The sequence below is a fragment of the Mauremys reevesii genome, linkage group 15 (assembly GCF_016161935.1).
Source record: "Mauremys reevesii isolate NIE-2019 linkage group 15, ASM1616193v1, whole genome shotgun sequence".
In the NCBI taxonomy this organism is placed as follows: domain Eukaryota; kingdom Metazoa; phylum Chordata; order Testudines; family Geoemydidae; genus Mauremys; species Mauremys reevesii.
Window position 1 is genome coordinate 28,252,608 of NC_052637.1, and position 15,880 is coordinate 28,268,487.

The 15,880-nt window shown below is 44.4% G+C and overlaps 1 protein-coding gene across 3 annotated transcripts in view; it reads right to left on the bottom strand.

The window, feature by feature from the left end:
* Positions 1-15,880, bottom strand: part of SEC14L1 (SEC14 like lipid binding 1) — a 101,038-nt gene that overhangs the window by 72,961 nt on the left and 12,197 nt on the right. The window contains exons 1-2 of one of the 3 annotated variants that reach the window (XM_039501305.1): positions 5,919-6,073; positions 1,794-1,885 (exon numbers count right to left, since the gene is read on the bottom strand). In XM_039501305.1, coding sequence (XP_039357239.1) covers positions 1,794-1,856 — 63 coding nt within the window. In that variant the 5' untranslated portion in view covers positions 1,857-1,885; positions 5,919-6,073. Of the gene's footprint in view, positions 1-1,793; positions 1,886-5,918; positions 6,074-15,880 lie in introns of those variants that run through there. The other 2 variants (XM_039501307.1, XM_039501306.1) reach the window with 2 other exon arrangements.

Consider the following 15,880-nt stretch of genomic DNA (forward strand, 5'->3'; position numbering starts at 1 on the left):
ATGCCACAAGATCTTAGAGGATTTTCTTTGTTTTTAAAAAATACCAGCATGCTTCAGATACAAATGTCTCCAATCTCCTAGAACTGGAAGGGACCTTGAAAGGTCATTGAGTCCAGCCCCCTGCCTTCACTAGCAGGACCAATTTTTTGCCCCAGATCCTTAAGTGGCCTCCTCAAGGATTGAACTCACAACCCTGGGTTTAGCAGGCCAATGCTCAAACCACTGAGCTATCCTTCCCTCCCCCAACACAAAATAGTTTGAAAACACAAAGCTAATTTTAACATTGCATTTTTAATAATGTTAACAAGGTATGATGAGAGGAATACATTTTTGGTAGTTGTTTTGACTTAAAGAGTTCCTGACAGATGTGTTAGAGGGAAACAAAAATATTCCCTCAACACAATAGAAATGTGTACTTTGCCATTTGAGTTGTTACAAGAGAATTTTGGCTGAAAAATCATCTCGTATATACAACTCTAAAACAGGAACAAGCGTACTTAGTTACAAAAACACATGCAGTATTAAATATATAACTTCCGACTTTAACAGAATATTAGAAAACGTGATGAATAGCTGTGGTATTGCTTGTAAATAGCATTACAAGGTTCTGAGCATACACTGGTACCAATCAAAATGTATCAATATATAAACATGCAAAAGTGAGATCTTCAGTGGATTAAGATATGAGATAATATGCATTTTATTTAGATTTTCTTTAAACTATTCTTTTTAGGACCAAAGAGGAAAGAAGCTGACGTGACTGCTCCTTACATCCTTTTTCTATTTCATGAGAACCTGAACAACTGTGGTTTTGACTAAGTGTACACAGACATATCAAAGATCTACTTCTGTTATTTTTAAAGTGGGAACCTAGGTCAGGGTCACTCTTCAGTTTTGGTGGTTTTCATTTGTAAAAAAGTACACATTGATTAGGGACCATACACCTCAGGGGCTTTGTTTGGCGTTGTGATAAATGAAGGGGGAAGGGGGAGCTCCTTTTATATGGACACCCGAGCATGCAGCAATTCAGAGCCCTAACAGTTCTAGCCTTCCCACTGGATCTTTTGGCCAGGTACCCATTCACTTCCTTTACCTGTGCATATTAGTAAAACTTTTTAACCCTGTGCAGGTAGAGCAATTAAAAAGACAACTACTAAATTTTTTTTATAGCTACTGGCTGTCCATAAAAGGGAGCTACCCTCCCCATTCATTTATCACAGATGTTTTTGTTCACCTCTCTGGCCTTCCTTTATACTCGTATCCCCAACCCTTCCCTATTAATTCAAAATGGAACTGCGAAGAGAATACTTCTTGCCTACTGCTCTGGCCACATCACCCTCTTCCACTGTAACAAATTTAAGCTTCTCATCCTCAGTTTCAATGCTCTTCACAGCTCTGCCTCTAGTGTCTGCTTGTCCCCTATTGTGTTTCTTTGCCCCTCCAAAGATGCCAGCCTCAATAGTCCTTTCATCAGCTTCTCATACAAACACCTTTGTGCCTTCTTCCACATGCAACAGCCTAACTGACCAACACCTGCACCTTCAGACCCACCTCTGCTGCAAACCCTAAAATGAATTTACCAAAAATTATGGCTAGGCTTTGGGGAAGAAGGTTGGGCATTTCCCTCTCCTTTCTACCACTTATAGTCTAAGAAGACAAGCAAAATATAAGTTCTTCAAGGCAGGTACTCTGTATTCTGTATAGTGCCTAGGAAAAGAAGCCCCGACCGCATTTCAGCAATACAAGTAATAATATTCAAATAAGAAAATTACAGTTTAAGAATTGATACTTACAGCCATAATTAACTCAAAGGGGTGTTTATACACCCGCACAGGGGACTGATATTTCTGCACCATGGTTTCGGATTAATAAGAAGTATTCAGACCTGAAAAACAAATTTTTAAAATGTCATTGTCACATGTGGGAGGCCAGTTTTACTGTTCAATGTTGTTAGTTTACAAGAGAGATTCCTTGCCCCATCTCCTCATGTACTGTATCCTACCTTGATCATGAAGACTGTAGTGGCAACGGAGTATTTAACACCAGCTGAAACTTTTCTGCTGAGCTTATAGTTGAAGTAAATTATACTGATATGCCACCATAAAAATTCTTTGCTTGCAATTAGGTTGTTTTTTTAAAAATACACACACTCGTGTTCTGTGATAGAAGTTCACGGGTTTGGGGTTTTTGGTTTGTTATTAAGAGTGTAATATGCAAGTTCACTTACCACCCTACTACAGGGACTGAGCAACTATATGTATTTAGCAACAAAGAATCCTGTGGCACCTTATAGACTAACAGACGTTTTGCAGCATGAGCTTTCGTGGGTGAATACCCACTTCTTCGGATGCAACTTGCATCCGAAGAAGTGGGTATTCACCCACGAAAGCTCATGCTGCAAAACGTCTGTTAGTCTATAAGGTGCCACAGGATTCTTTGTTGCTTTTACAGATCCAGACTAACACGGCTACCCCTCTGATATATGTATTTAGACAGCATCTATATTTTAAGTGCTCCCAAAATGTTAGAAAAAAAGAAGGGGGGCAGCAAATTGGTATGTTCTCATTCTACCTTTTTAGCAACATGCTGTTGGGACATTTCAAAACCACTCATTCACAACTGAGCATTACAAGAAGTCTCATGACTATTGGCACACTGTTAGATGCAAAAAGCTCTGTCTAGGTTAGTCACACAGTCCCCTCCCATTGTACAAAACCCTGCAAAACTCACAATTCATGGTATATTATTGTAATTCCCCCAACCTGACTCTCAGATTGCTGAAGGGAAAATTTAAAACAATTATGATACAAGGCCCTGCATTCTATTTTCTAATAACGTATAAAATCCCAAAAAGTTTAAAAGATGCTTTTTCCTCTGAAATAATGTATTATGTGTAAATAGGATTACAGTATCCTTCACTATTTTCAAGCATGAAAGGAATATAAAGTGCTGATGGACCAACTTGTTGATGAGGTGAGAAGGAAATACGTCTTAAGTAAACTGTGGATATGTTAATACACACACACGGACAAATTCACTGCTGGCATAAGCAGAGGCAAGTATGTCCACTTACACCAGAAATGAATATGGTCCATCAAGTTCTTTCTTGAATGCATATTAATGAAAAATACTGGCATCAGTACTTTTGGATGAAAATACTGGCTGCCATCCAGATTTAAGACATACATGCAATGTTAACTTCTTTGAATAAACAGCCATATTTCTCGTTAATATTAATATGTTGGTACAGTGTCTATATTACTTCCACAAACTCATCAATTTCAGATGAACAGTACAGTTGACAGAAGTCTCACTTAACAGAAACGTGAAGCAACAGATGCTAAAAAATAATGAGACTGAGAAAATCTGGCAAATGATTCTATTCAAGTGATGAATTCATCCATCTACATTTGCCCTCTGGATTTATTTTAAAATAAAATATCTGAAAGTGCAGTAATAAATAGTGTTTAATTTTTAACTCTTAATTAAAAATTACAAATGCATTTTCAGTGTAGAACTTCAGTACTGTTTTCCATTACAGATTGGAAATCTGTATAATATATGCTTGCTTGGTTAGTTAGTTGAATTGACTCAGTATACAGATTTAAAGGAAAAGGCAACAATTATAAAGCCACGGAGACTAGACATAAAAGAGAGGTCTTCCAGACATCAGCTAGGATAGTTCTTAGTCTGCTTTTAGAAGAATGAACGTGGCAGTCTCATGTACATAACAGCTCTCAAAGTAATACCTGCTTAAGTCTATGGAAAACAGTTTCTATGGTTATAGCAAGGTTTAACTAAACAATTCAAATGTATAACTCATAGCCTCTCCACTAAACCAGCCTCAAAATACCAAAGGAACATTAACAGCCTCTTCCAAGAGTTTTTAAGTTATATGTTAAACTAACAAATATTTGGTAAGATTCTAAAGGTGAGGAATACTGGGGAGAAAAAAAACTCATCTGAAACAAGACACCTTAAAGCTATTTGACAAATGATTGAAAGCTACAAAACCTAGATAACTGTAAAGAAAATGGACAGATGGGGAAGATTATTTTTCCTCAAGAGAGACATTTAAGACAAATGTATCTTAGGTCAAAAGCATCTTTCTGGGCTTTATCAAAGCACCTTACTCGAACAAAATATAGGTACAAATCAACAGAGATGTAAAATCTTCAAAATACAGCTGCTTTCCCACCAAACTACAAGACTCTCAAGACTAAGTTTTAGAGAAAGCTTGGAAAGATTTTCAAAGTAATAGTTTATATCTGACATTTTAGTGCTTCTGTCTACAGTGAAGAAGCTCTCTAGTCCCTAAAGTGAAGACAAGTATCATCTTTAAATTGGGGAAGGTGTCAACAGTCCCTGACCAGGGGGAGAAACATATGCTTTCTCCAGATATGGATATATTCCCTCCACCTCCTTCCAGAAGCTGTGGGGAGATAGAAAACTTGGGAGAGCTGGAGCTAGATAGAGAACACTGGAGGAAAAAAAGTTGCTTCTTTATAATGCCCAATTGGGGGGGGGGGGAGAGCGAGAGAGCACCCAAAGCAGAGCATGAGAGATAAAAAAAGAAGTACGGGAAGAAGTAGCAGAAGTAACCAGAAAAGACAGAGAGGGTGTGTGTGTGGGGAAAGATTGCACCCTTTGTTTCCTTCCCTTACAGACGGAGGGTGTAAGCACAAGAGTACCGTGAAAGCATTAACAGAGAGCAGGGAATAAACAGGAAAGCAGAGGGGGACTCGGGACAAGGAAGAAAACCAACCGGGGGAAGCAGCAAATGGATTCTAAGGGAAAGTTATGAGCAGGAGGGGAGAGAAGGGGAGGAAGAAGAGCAGGAAATCTACAGGGTGAAAGGGAGAAGGACCCAAGCAGGGGGAAGCAGAGAGAAGGGGGTAAAGGAGTAAAAAAATTGGGCAGCAAGGAGGGAGGCCACTGGGAAAGGGGGGGGCTCTGGGAAAGTAAAAGGGGGTGAGTAGGGTCTGGGAAGCAGGAGGGGCAGGGGGCACAAGTGGCGCGGTATCGAGGTCGGGGTAGTGGGGGGGGGTACCAGGCAGGGTGGAGAGGGGCAGAGGTAGGGGCACAGGATGGAGATGGGCGGGGTACCAGGGAGAGGGTGGGGCGCCGGCGCTGGGGAGAGGGGCAGAGGTAGGGGCACAGGATGGAGAGAGTGGGGTACTGGGCAGAGTAGGGGCGCAGGGCCAGGGTACGGGATGCAGGGAGAAAGGGGGCAGCGGGAGGAGGCGGGGAACACGGGAGAGGGGTCGGAGGGTGGGGGACGCGGCAGAGGGCACGGGGAGGGGTCGGAGCGGGGGATACGGCAGAGGGGAGGGGATACGGGAGAGGGGTCGGAGCGGGGGATACGGCAGAGGGGTCGGAGCGGGGATCATGGGGACACGGCAGAGGGGGCACGGTAGAGGGGTCGGAGCGGGGGATGAGGGGAAGGGGACACGGGGAGGGGTCGGAGCGGGGGGGACGCGGCGGAGGGGAGGAGGGCACGGAGAGGGGTCGGAGCGGAGGGATGCAGGGGACGGCAGAGGGGAGGGGAGGAGGGCACGGGAGAGGGGTCAGGTGGGAGGTCGTGGGGACACGGCAGAGGGGTCGGAGCGGAGGGGACGCGGGGACACGGGGAGGAGGGCACGGGAGAGGGGTCGGAGCGGGGGACGCGGGGGACGCGGCAGAGGGAGAGGGGGGAGGGCACGGGAGAGGGGTCGGAGGGGTGGGGGGACGCGGGCACGGCAGAGGGGTCGGGGGACACGGAGGGCGCAGGGGAAGGGATGAGGGGGGAGGAGGGCGCGCGGCAGGGAAGGGGCTTTGGGGGGTCGGGGGACACGGAGGGCGCAGGGGAAGGGATGAGGGGGGAGGAGGCGCGCGGCAGGGAAGGGGCTTTGGGGTGCCGGTCGGTGCCACCTACTCACCCCCTGTCACAAAGATCGGCCGGGTTCTGGCCTCATGTCGCCTCCGCGCTCCGCCGCCGCCGGCCGGCCGGTTCCAGGGAGGAGTCAGCGGCCGCCTGCTGTTACTAGTGACGGGCAAAGGAGGGTCCTGGCCACCTGCCAACGCGTGCGCATGCGCGGCCTGCGGACGCGCACACAGCACACTCTGTTAAGTATTGCGCGTGCGCATCCTAGGCCCGTCTCGGCACAGCACGGGACTGTGTGGCGTTGCACTTTTGCGCGTGCGTGGTTGAGGAGCCAGGCGGAGTGACGATCTGGCCGGCTGTCAGATCCTGCGCGTGCGCTGGTATGATTGGCGGCGGGAGGTCTCTCGCGCCTGCCCTCAAGGCCTGAGGCTGGCAGCGTGTAGCACTGAGCTGTGCTACTAGACGGGAGGGGGCGCGCCAGTCGTTCAGCCCGGGCCTGCCCCTGTGCAGCCCCTCCCCATATTAACCAGCATGTAAACACACTAGGGAGAGTCCCACCCCCAGCACAGGCAAACTGCAGCAGGCACCTGCACTGAGGCTGGGAGGCCTAGATGCTGCAGCTCCGCAGGGCAGGGGCTCCAGATGGAACGGCAGGCTGGGGATGCTCCTAGGACAGTGGCACTGAACTTTTCCAGACTACTGTGCCCCTTTCAGGAGTCTGATTGGTCTTGCATACCCCCAAGTTTCATCTAGAGTTGCCAACTGTCTAATCGCACAAACCCAAACACCCTTGCCCCACCCCCTCCCTTGCCCAATGCTCCCCCCCGCCCCACTCACTCCTGCCTCACTCCCTCTGTTGGTGGCTCTCTCCCACCCTCACTTTCACCATGCTGGGGCAGCGAGTTGGGGTGCCGGCTCTGGGCTGGGGCTGAGAGGTTCGTAGTGTAGGAGGGGCTCTGGGCTGAGTCGGGGGCAGAAGGTTGGGGTGTGGGAGGGGGTTCAGGGTGCAGGTTCTGGGAGGAAGTTTGGATGCAGGAGGGGACTCAGGCCTGGGACAGGGGGTTGGGGTGCAGGTGGGGGTTCAGGGTGCGAGTTCTGTGAGAGAGTTTGGGTACAGAAGGGGGCTCGGCTGGGGCAGAGGGTTGGGGTGCAGGAGGAGGTTCAGGCTCCGGGAGGGAGTTTGGGTGCTGGAGGGTGCTGGGGCAGGGGTGGGGGTGCAGGAGGAGATTCAGGGTGCAGGTTCTGGCCAGGTGGCTCCCGGAAGTGGCAGCATATCTGAGGGCAGGTGGCTCTGCACACTGCCCCAGCCCCTGCCTGCAAGCACCGTCCCTGCTTCCTTGCAGGACTCAGGCCTAAGACATTATTTCAACTGAAAAATAAATGTATTAGTGTTAAACCCTGACTCTTAAACCACCTAGCCATCCCCTCCTGGTATCGCCACTCATAATAAAATGAATCTGGAATAAAACTCTCCTCTGACTTTCGATTTCCTGATGTTATCAACATAAAATTCTATGAAGGCTGATTTGCCACCAATAGTACATTGATTACAGTATGGATGCTCTCCCATTTATAGAGGGCACACATTATTCACCCCTCTCCCCCGAATAATTCCAATAGCACTCATCTTTCCCTAGCTTTGATTAGCTGTTCGATCTTTATTCAGCCAGCAATTACAGAGGCTGGGATGCTCTGCAGATGTGAATCGCTGGGAGAGAGCTGTTTTACTACACGTTTAATAATGATAAACATATAATCTGTAACATGCCCAGAGCAAGAAATACAATTTGGTTTTCTGTACTGGTTTTTCCACTCAAGGTATCCTAAAGTGCTTTACAATGATAACTTAGAAATTAGGGGCCAGATTCTGTGCATGCCCCCTGGAATTCTATTATGGGATGGTTACATGACCTCCATGCTGCTCAAGGATTTTAATTTCCTCACTTTGGACATAAGGGACTTTTTGACTAGCTTCCTCATATTTTTGAAATCCCTCTTTCTGAAGTGCCACAGTAATATTTTTGGTACAATTCCTTCCCTGAGGACATTGAACTTAATTATATTTTGATCATGATTAATTAGGGATTCAATTATAGTTATTTTTTTAACCAACCTGTGTGGTACTTAGGAGTAAGTCAGTAATAGCCTCTCTTCTGATGTTCTTTCATATTAGCTATTACAAGAAGCAGTTATTTAAGGTGTTGAGAAATTGCTTCTCTAAACCTTTTCCCATTGTAGCATTTGACCAGTTTTATGTGCACATAGGTGAAGTCACCCAGCAATACTGTATTATTAGACTTAGTTGGCTTTTTGATTGTCCTCGGCATTGTGTGCCCAATGGGGTTACCAACCTTCCAGGATTGGTCTGGAGTCTCCAAGAATTAAAGAATAATCTTTAATTAAAGATTATGTCATGTGATGAAATCTCCAGGAATACATCCAACCAAAATTGGTAACCCTTGCACCCAATATCCTTTTCCTGATATGAAGGCCAGTAAAATAACCCTATTAGTATATATGTGGTTTTTGCACTTGGAATTTGCCTCCACCCAGATTCCACTGTATGGTACTCTTTACTCAGAAATTTTATCTCATTAGATTCTGTGTAATCTAAGTTCTATTGCAATTCCCCCAATTCCAGAATACAAGCTGTACATCTTCATTAAGGTGGCTTTAAAAAAAAAAAAAGAAGGAACTAGGTTGTCTTTGGTGAAAGGGGAAGACGTTATTAATGTATTCTTTAAGTGCTGACATTGTGTTTGGCGATGTACAAATAAAAAAATATCAACAGTCCCTACACTGAAGACTACATTTTAAACTACATCTTAGCAAGACAGGCACAAAGGAAGGACTCACTACGTTTAAAAAAAAACATTACTATTACTATGAGTTATAATGATTGTTGACTCACTGCTTATGGGCATCACAGAAGTGCGTCTTTAGAAAGGATGTGAATTAAGAAACGGCAGACTGAAGGGTCTTATGAAAGGTTGTGAAGAAAGGTCTTTTTCATGCATAAGAAAAGGAGCAGGAGGATTGAAGCATAGAGGATACAAAATGAAAGTACAACACAACAAATGTTTTCAGCAGTTAAGGGATGTGGCTTACTAGGCACAGAGGGAAGTTAAACCCTGCATGGGTTATATAAGGTCACTCCCCATCACGTGATTGTGTTTCTCAGACTACATTCTCCAGTGTTATGTATTCTGCTTATACAACAGTTATTTACTCTGTTTTCAGGCAATATTCTCACAGGAGTCAATGGGAATTGTTGACATAGGATACATTATTAATAAATAATAGTTACCCTAAAGTGAAATTGACCAGGACCAGCATGCTGTGATTTTCTGGGCACATAAAACAGCTTGTGTCCAAATTCATCTTTCATATAATTCCACAAAAGTTCATGGAGTTTCACCAGGGATGGACCTGGTCCTTGCCCTTCATTACAAATCACAGAGTCAGGGTAAACACTGAAAAGCAACTTGTGTTTTTGCTGCAGTTGTGTTAAAAGAACAAGAAAGAAGGAAGTTGTGAGTAGTACTCAGCAGGACAGATCACAGACAGATGCAAGTTCTGATTGCTAAACCCAAAATTAATTAAAATGCTACAAACCAAAGCATCAGATTTTGATCTCAGATATGCTGGTGTAAATCTAAAGTAACTGCAGGTAAGTCAGTGGAATAAGTGATTTGCACTGATGTAACTGAAAACAGAATCCAGTTCTCAAGCCCCCGCAATCATAAAAAGGTCCCAATCCTGCACTCCTTTCTCAGGTAAAATGAGCATGATGATTGACAAACAATTAATAAGACATGGTCTGTGTCCAAGTGAACTAGCATTCTGGTTCAGACGTGACAAAACAATTCAGACATAAAGGGTATACCTGCTTTGCAATGGAGAAGTGTGATTGCAGCATGAGTGGGCATAGCTGAGCTAGCTTTGATTGAGCCAGCTTGCTAAAAATGGAGTGTAGCCACAGCATGGGTGGCAGCACAGGCTAGCTGCTGGTATACAGTCTCACCCAAGACCCTGAGTATGGACTCAGGCAACAAGCCCATGCTGCTGCCACTACACTGCTGCTTTTAGCAAGTTGGCTCAAAGCTTACTTGGGTATGCCTACTTGTGCTGCAATCATCCCTCCTGACTGCAGTGTAGACATACCCTACAAGTGCATGCTGCGATGGGATGATCTGGAGGAGGTGTATGAATTTTTAAAGACTTAATGGAATAAGTGAGTTTTGGGGGAGGATTTGAAAGAGAGAGTGTGCTAACATAGCACTTTTCACGTGGAGATCTTAAAGTATTGTACAAAGGCAGGGAAGGTATTTATTAGCCCCATTTTACAGAGGAGGAAATTGAGGCTCATAAAATGTTACACTTAAGGTCACACAATGAATCTGTGGCAGAGCCAAGACGAGAACCCAGCTCATTTGAGATTTAGGCTGGTCACTGATCCATTGAATCACACTCTCAACTAGTAGCTCATTGAACACTTCAACTACAGTAACATTTATCCAGCACTCACATGACTGAGAACTGGGCTAATGGCAGTCTCAGAGAAACTTGCATCCTGGAGCCTTAGGTCTCGGTGTCCTGAGTCACTAAGTTGGGAATGTGCTTTTTGCTTTTGCTCTCAAATGACTTATAGGAAAATTGATTCAGAAGCTGAGAGCTGGCCAGTAGACTCAGCTGCCAGCACTCTGCTTCCACTGAGCTACGTCACAACACAGATGCCAATAGCATGCTGAGATTTACGCAGACCAGTATTGGCATATAGGACCAAGTTCTGATTCATGAAATTTATGAATCAGGATGAGCATGTGACCACAGTGAGTGTAACAAATCTATTCCATGGCTCCTATATGGAATGTGAAGTCAGCACCCATAACACAGGGCTAGTGCAGCAGGAGGGGATCTGCTGGCATCGTAAATAATTAAAACAGGATGAGAAGGGGGTTAGCGCATATTCTGGTTAAGCATCAGACCTGACATTCATTGCTTCACCCATTTGTGATAACACTCAGGAAGCTGATAGCACAGACTTCATGGAGAAATTAACAGCAGCAGCATCTGTGATGCAATCAATATGATTTCATCCTGCAATTATCCGTGTGAGACACTGGTGCAAGCGTGCTTTGCAGTGTGAAGGGAAAGAATCACTGAGTTTGTGATGCAAAACGAGGATGATTTTTCGCTTATATAGGGATTTTAATATTGGTGGAGGATGCCATACTGGCAGTAACTGCCAAAAACACAGCAGAGAGTCTCAGAGCCAGGATCAACTGATTTGCTGGGTTTCAGAGCCTAGGCTACAGCTCAAACAGGAACATCCACACTGCTATTTTAGCCTTGCAGCGCAAGTAGGGTGACCAGATGTCCCGATTTTATAAGGACAGTCCTGATTTTTGGGTCTTTTTCTTATATAGGCTCCTATTACTCCCTACTCCCTGTCCCGATTTTCCACATTTCCTGTCTGGTCACCCTTAGCACAAGCCTGAGTCATCTGTCCCAGGATTGGACACTCGCTGCTACAGGGTTTTTGTTTTTTTTTGCAGTGTAGCTGTACCCTCAGAATCTGACTCTGATCTCTCTCATATCACTGTAACTCAGGAGTTGCCTCATTCAAATCAATGCAATTACACCAGCACCAAGCTGTTGTAACTGAGAAGAGAATCAGGTTCTGATTTTCCCCAAAAGCAGGTAGGGCCAGATTTTCAAGGATATTTAGGTGCCTAAAGAGGCAGGAAGATGCCTAGTGGAATTTCCCATAAACAGGGTAGGTGCCTATGTCCTATTGATTTGAATGGGACATAGGCACTTAACTTTCTTAGGTGCTTTTGGACATACCTGCACCAACAGAGACCTAAATGCCTATGAAAATCTAGCCAGTAGTTCCTTGGAAGAGACTTCATAAATTTCCCCTCACTGCTCCACCAATGTGCATCTGTATTGAACTGAAGGCACACACTCTAGGGGAGAGAAAGTAGTTCACTTTCTGTGAACTTTAGTTCTTGGCATCTATACTGAGACTGCCAAAAAAGACGCCAGTTAGTGCCAAGCTTGGTGATGGGTTAATGATGTGAGAGTGCTGTCACGGGAAACTGCTCTCAGCTATCCAAGTCAGTTCACATACATGAATGAACAGCCATCGGATGACAAAAACTGACCTGGGATGACAACCAGTTACCTAGGGGTGAAACGCCAATTACTAGTCACTGGGCCATCCAGTCCTCAGTTCAGATAGTGACTCAGGGGCTGCCTTTGTCTAATAAACTAGTAAATGACACTTGTCAGTCATTTGAAAAACATGATTCTTGATTAAGTGGTTCAGAAAATGCAAAGCTCAACTAAAATCCTTTCAAAATAAATCCAAAAGGCTGTTTGATGTCCCTCTTAGTAACTGGGTTTGTGGGTATGGAAAAGAAGAAATTAATGGGATTGCACGAAGGTATAAGGGCCAATGCTGGGGGAGCACATTGCTGGATCAGGACCTTAGGGCCCAATCCAAACACCCACTGAAGTCTGTAGAAAGACTCCCATGGACTTCAACTGGCATTAAATCAGGCTCTGACGTAAGCTATTCGGGGTGTAGATATCATCCCTATTTGCCTGTAAAGTGTCATGTGTTTTTATAATAGCATAGACATAGTAATAAACAACAATCCCTTCTCATTAATAGAATAAATAATGTGTGACATTAAAAATTACCAGTAAAATCCAGCTATTTAACAGTCAGCTTCTTTGCATGTAGGTCCTAATCCACCTCCCCCTAAAATCAATGGGGGGCTTTTCAGTGACTTCCAAGGAGCTGGATTGAGCCTGTAGAGGTTGTCTACTCTTGTGTGGGCACAGTTATACTGCTGTAAAGGTGCTTATAGCTGCATAGCTTATTCCCATACAAGAAGGGAAATATATATGTGGAGATATACCAATCTCATAGAGCTGGAAGGGACTCAATGAAAGGTAATTGAGTCCAGCCCCCTGCCTTCACAGCAGGGCCAAATACTGATTTTTGCCCCAGATCCCTCAGTGGCCCCCTCAAGGATTAAACTCACAACCCCGGGTTTAAGCAGACCAATGCTCAAACCACTGAGCTATCCATCCCCCCTTACTGGTAGATAGCACCTTTATACTGGTATAATTGCATCCACACTAGGTGTTGCCTCTGTATAACTACTTTATTTAAAAAAAAAAAAGTCATACTCTGCACCAAAATAGTTATACTAGTAAATATAGTTAGAGGAATGCTGTGTGTAGACCAGGCCTTCGTTAGCAACTTTCATCCAACAATCTCTTTAGAAACATAAGTTTCATGATGCTGTTCCCAAGCCACTGGAAATAAATGCTCCTAGTTTGTGATCAGCAGAACTGTTCACATTAATTCTAGTCTTGTACCCAAGGCAATCCCATTTTTTGATATACACACAGTCTGCTTTAATTTGTCTTCATTAGGTAAAGGAAACCTCATTGTGCTCCATAGGAGTGCCTGCATTTTAGACACTAAACGAAGAAAGCAAGACACATTAAGAATGTAACACACTTGCAGAAGCAGCAGCAGCCTGAATAGAAAGCATAATTTGGGGCAGATGTTCATCCCATTTAATTTTTTCCATTGCAGACTTAATGAGTTTAATGTTAATGAAACGGGCTACACAGAGGGCACTGGAAACTGTATTTCTCTCTTCACCCACAGATCTGATACAGCATGGGAAGCAGCTCTGCAAATTTGTCCACACCCACCACAGCAACAACATTCCTCAGCTTTGACCTGGGGATCATGGGCCAAATTTTCTGCTTGTGTAACTACCTTGATTGCCTCACCTCATAATAAAAACTACCATTGCAATTTGGCCTCCTTACTGGTTAAGGATTGAATGCATATTCTCATCTCTAGAGAAATGAAGACAAAGTAAGTGTTGACATAACTCCATTGAAGTTACACCCACAGAAAACTTGGCCCCATTTCTCTAGAGACAAGAGAGAATATATTTAGCAACTATGGTCCTTGGTCTCTCTACTATGGCTGTCAACAAAGGGTCCAATTTGCAATGAAGGTTTTTATTATGTTCACACCTATATGCTAGGAACTTGAATGTGACCAAAGGCTCTTAAGCAAAGTAAGCAGTCAAGGGATAAGAGGGATGGTCCTCTCATTGATCAGTAACTGGTTAAAAAAGATAGGAAACACATGGTAGGAATAAATGGCCAGTTTTTACAATGTAGAGAGGTAAATGGCAGGGTCCCCCAAGGATCTGTACTGGGGACCAGCACTGTTCCACATTTCATAAATGATCTGGAAAAGGAGGTGAACAGTAAAGTGGCAAAGTTTGCAGACAATACTAAATTACTCAAGCTAGTTAAGTCCAAAGCTGACTGTGAAGAGTTACATAGGCTCTCACAAGACTGGATGGCTGGACAAGATAGCTCAGTGGTTTGAGCATTGGCCTACTAAACCCAGGGTCGTGAGCTCAATCCTTGAGGAGGGCCATTTAGGGAACTGGGGTAAAAATCTGTCTGGGGATTGGTCCTGCTTTGAGCAGGGGGTTGGACTAGATGACCTCCTGAGGTCCCTTCCAACCCTGATATTCTATGATGGACTAGTAAATGAAATTCAATATTGATAAATGTAAAATAATACACATTGGAAAACATAATCCCAACTACACACAAAAAATGATGGGTTCAGGAAATAGCTGTTCCCACTCAAGTCAATGTAGATAGTTCTCTGAAAAGATCTACTTGCTGTGCAGTGGCAGTCAACAAAGCTAACAGAAGGCTAGGAAGCATCAAGAAAGGGATAGATAAGACAGAAAATATCATAATACCACCATATAAATCCATGGTACACTCACATGTTGAATACTACATCTGGTTCTGGTTGCTCTTGTCACACTGTCTGCAATGGCTCATGGCTGAAAGTATCAGCCTCAGGGCAGACACCCCAAAGTGGTTGTAAGTTCTATAATTACATTTCGCCAGTCCAGTAACAAATGTGAACTCCTGGATAACTGTAACAGTCTTACCATGGAGTCACACACAGTCCCCTTGGGCACTCCAGTGTATCTTGCCACCAGACAAATTGGACTATGTGATATATGATGACTTACACCAAAAATCAAAATATTCAGGAGTCCAGTGGCACCTTAAAGACTAACAAATTTATTTGGGCATAAGCTTTCATGGGTAAAAAACCACTTCTTCAGATGCATGGAGTGAAAATTACAGATACAGGCATATATATAATGGCACATGAAGAGCAGGGAGTTACCTTACAAGTGGAGAACCAGTGTTGACAAGGCCAATTCCGTCAGGGTGGATGTGGTCCACTCCCAATAATTGATGAGGAGGTGTCAACAACAAGAGAGGGAAAATTGCTTTTGTAGTGAGCCAGCTACTCCCAGTCCCTGTTCAAGCCCAAATTAATGATGTTAAGTTTGCAAATGAATTGTAGTTCTGCAGTTTCTCTCTGAAGTCTGTTTTTGAAGTTTTTTTGTTGCAGGATGGTACTTTTAAATCTGTTGTTGAATGTCCAGGGAGACTGAAGTGTTCTCCTACTGGCTTTTGTATGTTACTGTTTCTGATGTCTGATTTGTGTCCATTTATTCTATTACGTAGAGACTGTCCGGTTTGGCCAATGTACGTAGCAGTGGGGCATTGCTGGCACATGATGACATATATCACATTAGTAGACATGACGGTGAATGAGCCCTTGATCGTGTGGCTGATGTGGTTGGGTCCTATGATGGTGTCGCTAGAGTAGATATGGGGACAGAGTAGGCAACAAGGTTTGTTACAGGGATTGGTTCCTGGGTTAGTGTTTCTGTGGTGTGGTGTGTAGTTGCTGGTGAGTATTTGCTGCAGGTTGGGGGGCTGTCTGTAAGCGAGGACTGGCCTGCCTCCCAAGGTCTGTGAGAGTGAGGGATCATTTTCCAGGATAGGTTGTAGATCATTGATGATGTGCTGGAGAGGTTTTAGCTGGGGGCTGTATGTGATGGCCAGTGGTGTTTTGTTATT